Source organism: Arachis ipaensis, chromosome B4, assembly GCF_059453495.1.
Source record: "Arachis ipaensis isolate K30076 ecotype BB chromosome B4, ASM5945349v1, whole genome shotgun sequence".
Taxonomy (NCBI): domain Eukaryota; kingdom Viridiplantae; phylum Streptophyta; class Magnoliopsida; order Fabales; family Fabaceae; genus Arachis; species Arachis ipaensis.
Genome location: NC_142439.1, coordinates 55,650,805 through 55,661,310, shown reverse-complemented (window position 1 = coordinate 55,661,310; position 10,506 = coordinate 55,650,805). Strand labels below are relative to the sequence as shown.

The 10,506-nt window shown below is 36.9% G+C and overlaps 3 protein-coding genes across 3 annotated transcripts; all 3 read right to left on the bottom strand.

Moving 5' to 3' along the window:
- Window positions 1-1,922: 1,922 nt before the first annotated feature.
- Window positions 1,923-6,046, bottom strand: LOC107636516 (uncharacterized). The gene is made up of 6 exons (XM_088485438.1): window positions 5,963-6,046; window positions 5,145-5,596; window positions 4,687-4,813; window positions 3,035-3,313; window positions 2,664-2,771; window positions 1,923-2,567 (listed from the first exon to the last, which is right to left on the bottom strand). The coding sequence occupies exons 1-6, from the start codon at window positions 6,044-6,046 to the stop codon at window positions 1,923-1,925; spliced, it is 1,695 nt and encodes a 564-aa protein (XP_088341564.1).
- On the bottom strand, window positions 6,046-9,402 carry LOC148567645 (uncharacterized). The gene is made up of 3 exons (XM_088484589.1): window positions 6,769-9,402; window positions 6,224-6,680; window positions 6,046-6,053 (listed from the first exon to the last, which is right to left on the bottom strand). The coding sequence occupies exons 1-3, from the start codon at window positions 7,297-7,299 to the stop codon at window positions 6,046-6,048; spliced, it is 996 nt and encodes a 331-aa protein (XP_088340715.1). The 5' UTR covers window positions 7,300-9,402.
- On the bottom strand, window positions 7,555-9,060 carry LOC148567646 (uncharacterized). The gene has a single exon (XM_088484588.1). It carries the CDS (start codon window positions 9,058-9,060, stop codon window positions 7,555-7,557), a length of 1,506 nt encoding a protein of 501 aa, XP_088340714.1.
- Window positions 9,403-10,506: the final 1,104 nt, after the last annotated feature.

Sequence of the window (10,506 nt, the reverse complement as noted above, 5' to 3'; positions counted from 1 at the left end):
AAGGAATATTGAACCTGGTAAAGAGATAATCTGGAAAGCGAATAAAATCCTAAATCTAAATCCTAATCCTAAAGAGAGAGGAGAGAATCTCCCTCTCAAAACTAAATCTAAACCATGGAAAACTAACTAATTGGAGACTCTCTTTGAATGGATGCATTCTCCCACTTCATAACCTCTAGTCTATGCCCTCTGGACTTGGATTCGGGCCAAAAAGGGCTTCAGAATTCGCTATGAGCGTTTTCTGCAATTTCTGGTGCGTGGCCTCTGTCACGCGTCCGCGTGGGTCACGCGGTCGCGTCATTCGGAGTTTTTCTTGTCACGCGGTCACTTCAGTCATGCGGCCGCATCATATGTGTTCTGCTTGTGGCGCGCGATCGCGTCAGTCATGCGGTCGCGTCGCTGTTGATTCGCGCTGGCATGCGGCCGCGTCACCCATGCGATCGCGTGGATGCCAGTTTCTTCAAAAACTCCGTTTTGTGCTTTCCTTCCATTTTTGTATGTTTCCTTTCCATCCTTTAAGTCATTCCTGCCTTAGAAGATCTGATACTACTCAACACACGAATCACGGCATCAAATGGAAATAAAGGGTAATCAAAATAATTATTTTTAAGCATAGGAAACATGTTTTTCACATACATCACATAATATGGAAGGAAAAGTAAAACTATGCAATTAATATGAATAAGTGGGTGAAGGATTGAATAAATCACTCAGATTAAGCACAAAATATATCATAAAATATGGGTTTATCAGCCACCCTCATAAAAGCGTGGCCGTAGACCCCTTTCGCCACGCTTTTTAAGCGTAGTAAGAAAAAAAGTGGTCAAATCTCTAATCTATCGCCACCCTCATAAAAGCGTGGCCATTGACCATTTTTGGCTATACTTTTAAAGCGTGACAAGAAAAAAGCGTGGTCATAGACCTTTTTTCTTGCAGTGTAGTTTTAATTTTTTTTTTATAATTTTAATACTTTACTCTACTAGAAAAGTGGGTGTATCTCATAGTATAAGGTTTTAAGTTGTTGAGTAATAAGAGTCAAAGTTGGTAAGTTGGTCAAGTAGTCCTTGTTACGTGTAATTTTGAAAATCTAGAGGAGTAAGAGTGTAACTTATCCTTAAAAATTTCCATTTGATTTGCTAAAGTTGCTTAAACCACTACAAGAAACGTCGTTAAAATCGACGGCTAAATCGACGGCTAAGCCGTCGATAATATTGAAATTCGACGGCAAAATAAACGGCGGAGTTGGTCGCTATAAAGCTTGTCGATTTTTCAAACTGCTGATAAAATCGACGGCTTGCCTGGCCGTCGATAATAATTTAAAAAAATTGACAGCAAGGCCGTCGATATTATGAGTTTGATAATTTTATATTCTCACTAAAATCGACATAAAGGGCGTCGATATTATTATATAAAATCGACGCCTCTACTGTCGATATTTGATACAAATAAAATCGACGGTGCCTTTGTCTATAATATGTTTACTAAAATCGACAATTTTGTTGTCGATATTGGATCCAATAAAATCGACGAAACTGCCGTCGATTTTATTATTTATATATCGACAAATTCTGTGTCTGTATTTAGGTTTGCTTGTCTATTTTAAAATTAAAAAGCAACAACTATTCCGTCGATTTTAATAGATGTGTTTTAATTATTTTGTTTTATTTGAAAAATAATAAACAGTTAATGCAAATAAATATAAAAATAAAATTTATACATAATATAGATAACAAGATAAATAAATTTTTAAATATAAAAATAAAATTTATACTAAATATTAGATAATAAATTTACAAACTTATAAAAATAATAGATAATCCTCTAACATAAAGACTCAAGACAGGATAAATAACTAAACTTAGACATATTCGTTTAAATTGCAATCTACTAATAATACAAAATATTCCAAGTAATTAAATAACCTACTCATACTCATCTAAATAATCATCCGAGTCATCAAAATCATTAGAATCATCCTCCCTTTGAGAACTCTGTGGTTGTCCTGGTCGCTGCAGAATAGGTGGGAGTTTTCTACCTGAGGCTGGGGTTGGGACTGGGGCTGGAGCTGTGCTTTTTTGAGAGCTTGGAAAAGTAAAAGGAGGAGGTGGGGGAACACGTGATCCAGAACTACTAGGACCCATGGCCCTCACATACTCAGTCAAGCTGCTCAATTGATGACTAAACTGATCCATCTGTGAATTACTGGTGTTGAGATCCTCACGCAAGGATTCAACTGTCTGTTGCCACTCTCTTTTCTCCCTTTGGTAGCGGTCTTCAAGCTCTCTATATTTAGCAGCATGTTGTTCAACTTCCCTATTGAGTATTATGATTCGTTCTCTAAGATCCAAAACATCAGCACTGGTGGTCGTGGTTGGCCCATCAACTCGAGGCCGCACCATGGAAGAGTCCCTTACCTCACCCATACCATATACCCTACCTCTTCGTTTTCCACCCACTGTCTCAATCCATATGCTTTCCTCAGAGACAGGCGGTGGATCAGTTACACCAGCCTCTATAGCAGCCTGCCGCTCTTGCTCAGCCTGAAACATTCGCTCTTGAAATATATCCTACAATGAGGAGAAATGATTGATAAACTACTATAAGTATTAATAAGGCATAACAATTAGATAACAAAATAGTTACAATTAATAAAGGTAAGTTACCTTTGTCTTTCGGGAGTGTTCATCAACCCATTGAGTCCTATCCTCTTTGCGAGTATGAGTGTGCTCAAAAAACTCATCCATACGTGATGGTCTTCCAAGCGAATGATTCTACATAATGAGAGAAACAATATGACACACTATCACTGATTGAGGAAAAAAATTGCATATAGTACTGTTGAGATATAATTAGTTCTGTTGTGTCTATATTTTAGTAATAAGATTTTAGTAATTAAAAAATCATTAAAAATAATTAAAAAGCAGAATAAAAGCAAAAGCAGAATAGAACAAGCTCATTAAGAAATTTTTAGAACAGCAAATATCATAGTAAAAATTGTCTTTAAGTAAAAAAGTGGGTTCTATAAGCAACTTACCAAGCGTAATCTCGCTTCTGGAAAGGTGGTGCCTCCTGCAGTGTGAAGGGAAGTACCTCGAGTCGATTTCCTGGCAGCTGTATTTCTCGCCTGTAATTGTCTATAGGCCTCAGTGTCCCAACGTCTCATCAATTCACCAAGAACTTCTGGTGGGATCCAATATGGACGGGCACCTTTTTTGCGAATGGCATGGAGCATACCTCGCAAGCGCTTGGCAGCCCTAAACCTCCAAGCTTGATAGATATCATCCTCCTCCGTATCAATAATATCAAAGCATTTCTATTTTAAAAAAAAAAATCACATTTTACAATATCACTTAAAATAAATGTTAAAAGAAATTAACTGAAGATGAGATAGCCATGCAAGGTAATTTGGATTTTAAAAAAGCATGTATTTGAATTTGAACATGGTCCCCTCCTCTTGCTGGCAGGTTCAGCTGTTACTATCATGTTTCCATAGAAGGTTAGTTTAAAGTTTTACCGGCCTCTTTCCTTTTCTTAGCATCAATGTTTGTTTTTCTTCCTAACTGCTAAACCTTCACTACCTCATTGTGGAAGTTGCAGAGAGTTCATGGTTTTGCCAAGCACTCTTGAATACCTGAGGCTCTCAATGAAAATAGCATCTGAATTCTCATTAAACAAGATAATGTATATGAACTCATGCTACTACTAATTACAGAATCACAACTGCACAAGTAGTTGGTTACTTGGTTTACAAAAATTAATTTTGTTACTGTTTCTGTGATCTTTGCAGGATTTGAAGAATTGAACTGTGTCTGGCAAGCTTCAGATCCAAATAATATTGATTTTATTCATAAGTGGTTAGTTAGTTAACCTTGTAATGAAGAGTGACACAATAATTGTTTTAATAAGAAGTGGATATTGCAAAGTGCAGTAGCTCAATAATCGATTTTGATCCACTTAGAGATATAAGAGATTCTGAGTTTCATGATAATGACTCTCATTAAAGTTGTCATAACCTAAGATATGGTCCCATCAAGGTTGCAGCCTTACTGTAATACCATTTGTCTTCCTCTTTTTTATGAAAAATACAATATTAGAACAGAAAATAATGTGTTTTTTAAATCACAAAAATCAGCATGATGATATGATTATGCGTGTGAAAATGTTCACATAGTCAACACACATGAGATAATGGACATGCACACACACAATACTAACTATGTTACTAGATTAACATATATATACATACAATATAGTGCGTGTCACTCATTGTGATTCCCACTGATTTATGTGACCCATGCTTCTAAAGAATAAAGTTCATGAACCTTCTTATTATATGTCACAGTATATTTAGCCAAATAAGACACAACATCCGAGATCATCAACCATTCAAAATATGAATATGGAAATCAAATCTGCCCTTTAGTTTTTTTTATTAATTTTGATCACTTTTAAGTATTGCTTGTTTTTAACATCTCCAAATTAATCTACAGAAAAGTTTCAATACCTCCATCTTATAGAACAAACTGCACATAATAATGACTTTAAGGTATTATTAATTAATCAGTATTTTAAGAGAGTACTAATTACGAAGCTAAGGTTACTAAAATTAAATATTTGAAATAAAATAAAGAATCAAAATATCAAAAGATATGCTATTCATAAGGAGCATAAGGAGATAGAATTTACCCTCCATTCAGTCCACCATATTTTTCGAGTATCATCATCTGCCTCATCAAAACTCAGCCAAGGCTTGTTGTAGTTTTCCCTAAAAACCTGAGAAATACGCTTCAATCCAGGCTTAGGTGGGTGCCAACTACATCAAAAAACAAAACAACATCAGCCTAACCATGCACGACAAAACTGCATCAGATACTAACAAGTCAAAATAATACTGCACGCACTGCAGGAATGACAATTCAAAGAAACAAATAAAAGCACACCATTTAAATATATGGATCTTGGACACAGGAAGCAAATAGTTAAGCTAGCTTTGATAACAACTAAAGGAACTAAGAATATAGGCATATCGAATCAAAGCAAATAGTTAAGCAAATATTTTCATTAACAAATATCCAACTAAACAAATAAAAGCACACCATTTAAAGTGCACGCTTAGTTCATAAAATTTAAAGCAAATAACAAACCATTTGGCACCATCATATCTGAGCTTCGGAGCACTTGTGCTGGAGTGACCAGTGGCAGTGGATGTTCCTTGACCCTGAGCATCTTGGGTATTATTAGATGTGGTTTGTCTTTCCCCACAAGATCCTGCTCGACTGGGAGCTACAATAGCTGGATCACTCTGCACACCATGTGAGGCAGTGTTGGAAGGTTCATTGGCTTGTTGAGTGCATGATCTTGGCACACCCGGAGTAGGCATCATGTGTATCTGAGGCTCCTGACGGGAGGGGGTAGTAGTAGCAATAGGTGGCGGTCTCCCATTGGTCGGAGCAGTCGTGTCGGATGATGACCCAACGAGAGAGTATGGATCCGCATGTAAGTCAAGGGGCTGACCAGTAGAAAGCCTAGGCCTCCCCTTTCGGCCTCGGCCACGGCCACGACCACGACCGCGATCTCCGTCTCTACCAACCATATCCTGTACACATTAAAATAAGCAAGTTATTATCCATAATATAACCGATACAAGATAGGAGTATTATGTTATTGAAAATTTCCATTTAAATCCTTTTTTAATTTTTAATTAAGGCTATTTTTCATACATAAGTGAAAATAAATACAAGGCAATAGCAAAGAGAAATTTGTTCCTCCTATACATAAACACTCATCCCTTTGGACCAAAATCAAAGTGTAAATGGCAATAGGAAAGTAGTATGAAATCAAGTTACAGAAAAATCAACATAAAGAGAAGAGTTTACCAACTCCTACTTGATTCTAATCTTCTATGAAGCAGCAACACATATACAAAATATAATTTATTTAAAAGTAAATTAACAACTAAAACCTCAATCCGAGAATTCTGAACTTCCATCATCATCAATGTAAGCATCATCATCATCATAGTTCTCAATGTCATCGTCCTCCTCATTAGGAACCTGGAGGTCAGCTACTTGAAGTTGTATCATATCAACATCTCCTGACGTAGATGCTAATGATGGTGGAAACTCGGTTTCTGAAATGATCCTAGCATGTGGAGGCTCATCATTCTGATACACCTCGGTTTCAGATTCATTTTGTGCCTCCTCCATTATTTTTCGTGATTTACATGTAATCACAACCTTCCAATTAGACTTACAGCCTTGTGGATATGGCATGTAATACACTTGTCTAGCTTTTTGCGCAAGGATGAATGGATCGTAACTCCCATATCTTCTAGTGGATAATACTTCAATTATTTTGTAGTCTTTGTGTCTACGTGTTCCCCGAGGCCTAGTAGGGTCATACCACTCACAGTAAAACAAGGTGACTCTTAAACTAACAAGACTTGGATATTCAACAATCAAAATCTCTTTAAGAGTGCCGTACCAATCAGATGCATCATTCCCTCCATCACCTTTAACATATATGCCTGTATTATCTGTCTTCTTTCCAGATGCATGCTCAGGAGTATGAAATCTATACCCGTTAACCTTGAACATACCAACACTCGTGGCCCTAGTTTTTGGCCCGAATGCTAAACTCAATAAATGAGGACAAGTTATGCCATTACTGGGATTTCTTACCTGATTTTGTCAAACAAAATATAGTATTTAGAAAAACAAGATTTACTTTGACATACTTTGATACAATCAACAAAATGTAAAAACTTACATGCCATTGGAACCATGATGGAAAGTTGGATAAAGAATTATTGCTCCCATGGATCTGCTCGTATTGACTTCTAAATGTATCGACTTCAGGACAATTCAACAAGATATGTAAGTGGGCAGCTTTCATTTCCATACTAGTTAACCATCTGTCTTTGTTGGCTCCCCCAGCAATACCCGGTTGATCAAAAATAGAAAGGGTAGGCTCAGATGAACTTACACCACCATCATCATTCCGATTCGGCCTTGTTCTATTAGACATGACATGTGGCTCAAAGTAATAAGAACAATAACTTGATGTCTCTCTAGCTAGGTATGCTTGACAAATTGAACCCTCTACTCTAGCCCGATTCTTCACTGATCTCTTATACGTGCCTATTTCACGCTCAAATGGATACATCCACCTATACTGAGCTGGTCCACAAACACGTGCCTCATATGCCAAGTGAACTGGTAGATGCTCCATTACGTCGAAAAAGGCAGGTGGAAAAATTCTTTCTAACTTGCACAAAATAATAGGAATATTAGCTTCCATTTGTACAAGATCGCTAACCCGAAGAGTAGATGAACAAAGGTCCCTAAAATATTGACTTATTTCGGTCAACGGTTTCCACACGTGGTCTGGCAACTCTTTGAAGGCTTACGGAAGCAAACACTCCATAAATACATGACAATCATGAGTTTTCATCCCAAACAATTTTCCTCCCTTGACATCGACACACCTTTGTAAATTTGAAACATATCCATCTGGCATTTTCAACTTTTGTACCCATTTACAACCATTTTTTCGTTATTGGAGTGTCAAGACATAGTTGCCCTTAGGCTTTTCCCAATGACCTTCGCGTACCTGCACCAAATTCAAATCTGGTCGCTTACAAAGCACAGCCATGTCTAACCTTGCCTTTTCATTGTCTTTTGTTCTTTCAGTATCCATAACGGTATTCATTATGTTATCAAAAAAATTCTTCTCAATATGCATTAGATCCAAACAATGACGAACCAAATGATCTTTCCAATATGGGAGATCCCAAAATATACTCCTTTTGGTCCAATTGTGTTCTACCCCATATCCGCTCAATCTCACTTGTCCTCCTGTGTCAACTATTTTAGGATAATGTCTAACTCTTTCCCAGACATGTTCGCCACTAAGCCTAATAGGAGGTTCTTCATCCTCCTCAACATTCTTCTTAAAACCAACTTTATTACGCCTATAAGGATGACCTTCAGGTAAATATCTCCTGTGACAGTCAAACCACGAATTCTTTCCGCCATAATCTAACCAAAAGGCCTTGGTATCCTCCATGCATACTGGACACGCTAATCTTCCCCCCGTACTCCAACCAGACAACATTCCATAAGCAGGAAAATCGTTAATTGTCCACATTAATGCAGCCTTTAGCTGAAAATTCCTCTTGCTATGAATGTCGTATGTTAGGACGCCTTCATCCCATAACTCTTTAAGTTCATCTATCAATGGCTGAAGATAAACATCAATTTTTGCTTTGGGATTTTCTTTTCCGGGTATGATGCACGTTAGGAACAAAAAAGGGTCTTTCATACACATATGAGGTGGAAGGTTATAAGGGGTAACTATAACAGGCCAACAAGAGTACGGTGTGCTAAAATGAACATTAGGAGAAAACCCATCAGAACAAAGTCCAAGTCTAACATTACGCGGTTCGCTTGCAAAATGAGGATGCTTGGTATCAAAATGTTTCCATGCTTCACCATGGGAAGGATGTGTCATCACGTCGTCATTTCTGCGATTTTGGTGATGCCACAACATATGAGGGGCAGTACTCATTGATGCATACAACCTTTGTAGCCTTGGAATCAATGGCAAATAATGCATCCTTTTATATGGAACCTCTTTATTTTTTCCCTTCCTAGGCTTAAATCTCTGCTCCCCACAAAATTTACATTGTCTAAGATCTTTGTCCTCTTTGTAATATATCGTACAACCATTGACACAACAATCTATCTTAACCTCCTTAAACCCAAGTTGGGAAACAATTTTCTTAGCTTCATAGTAATTAGCAGGAATTTCATTTGGTGTTGTTTGCATTTCTCTAAACAAAGTTGCCCACTGGTCAAAAGATCCCTGGGATTGGTTTCCCTCTGATTTTATACTCAGCATCCTACTAGCAAGTGACAATCGTGAATGGATACAATTTTTCCACAAGGGTTTACTAACTGAATCTAAGAGGTCATAAAATCTCTTAGCATCTCGATTTGGTTCCTCCACTGTTGGTTGCATGTACATGTGAAACTCAGGTTGCAAAGCATCAACAACCATCTCATGATAACGATCAAAATTTTCTTCCCACGTAACACCACCTAATTCAGAGCTACTTTCAATATCTTCTTCTATCCTAATCTGATTCTCTGTGGGTATCTCTTCTCCATGCTCTGTCCAAACCCAATAATTAGGTTTAAACCCATGAGTATATAGATCAATCTTAATGTCGATCAACTATTTAAATGTCCCACATTGACATCTGGCACATGGACACCTAACTAAACCTCCTCTGAGAAATTCATGAGTTCTAGTACACACATCCACAAATTCATTTACCCCTTTAATAAAACTGGGTTTAAGACCCCGCCTCTGATCATACGTTCTATCATACATCCAACTTCGGTTCTGGTTTTCCATTATTAATGAATTTAATTTCCTACATATCAAAGGGATAATATTCACTTTTTAATTTTTTTATACTTTCACTATGAATGGTTTACACAAACAAGCATACATAAGTAAGTATAGATAAGCATGCATAATAATTTAACAGAGATAATAAAGATGAAGATAAAGATAAAATAAAACTCAATAGTTTAATAGTGATAATAAATAAATAAAAAAGTAGAAGGTTAAACCTTGAATAGCTTTTCTGGGAGTCTTAAACTCTACCAATACTTGTGATAGTGTAAATGGATGCCACTAGAACTTTGATAATACTTCTGACTATGTCAACCCTGCCAAAAAAATATATATAGGCACATCAACACTAAAAACAATACATAAAAGTCTTCTAAAAACTTGAATATAAAAACACTTGTTCACTCAACAATTTTTTATAAACAATTAATCAGGTCAGGTTTATGAAAGTGATCTCTAAACAGGAAGTACTATATGGGTCAAAACCAAGCCCAAAGGCTAATAGTGCAAAAAAGCTTTCAAGGCAGTCAAGTACAACTGGATCTGGTAGAAGAACCTCCCTTGGTGCAAGTTCAAAACCGGAAGCGAAAGCTACTCACTCATATTTCTCATCAGGTAGTAAAAGGGTCTTCATCGTCATAACATTTTTCATCCTGTAAATACTCTTCTTAAATGGATTACACAAGCACAAGCAGCCATCAACAATGTAGTAATGTATCTAAAAATAACATAAGATTTCTGGATATGGATTCCTGTTTGTGTTTTGCATTGTTTTAGAAGAAGAGTCTTCTCCAACGGGTTCTCCCAAGCACTCTCAATGATGGTCGTTTGGTAAGGCTGTATGTGGCACCGAGGAATGGTTTAGGCATTTTTCTTTTTGTTTCATATTGAAGGTGGAGGCCAAAGCCACATCTCAGCTGATAGATTTTCCCAATATTTCTTGCTGGTATATCTACAATTTCCTTGTGTTTCATATAAATTGCACAAACAGCTTGCGATGTATGATGTATGCATGCACATTTTCTTTCTTGTATGATACTCAATGCATATGCAACTAGAACTCTTACAACTACATTTTGGTTT

What these genes read in the sequence shown, in the direction of transcription:
- LOC107636516 (XM_088485438.1), bottom strand. Translation starts at nt 6,046, where the DNA reads ATGAGGAGGACGATGACATTGAGAACTATGATGATGATGATGCTTACA. An exon ending in CAGAAGCGAGATTACGCTTG is followed by an intron (nt 2,772 to 3,034) that starts GTAAGTTGCTTA and finishes CTCATTATGTAG; the next exon opens with AATCATTCGCTTGGAAGACC. An exon ending in AACACTCCCGAAAGACAAAG is followed by an intron (nt 2,568 to 2,663) that starts GTAACTTACCTT and finishes TCCTCATTGTAG; the next exon opens with GATATATTTCAAGAGCGAAT.
- LOC148567645 (XM_088484589.1), bottom strand. Translation starts at nt 7,299, where the DNA reads ATGGAAGCTAATATTCCTATTATTTTGTGCAAGTTAGAAAGAATTTTT. An exon ending in CATCATGGTTCCAATGGCAT is followed by an intron (nt 6,681 to 6,768) that starts GTAAGTTTTTAC and finishes TGACAAAATCAG; the next exon opens with GTAAGAAATCCCAGTAATGG.
- LOC148567646 (XM_088484588.1), bottom strand. Translation starts at nt 9,060, where the DNA reads ATGGTTGTTGATGCTTTGCAACCTGAGTTTCACATGTACATGCAACCA.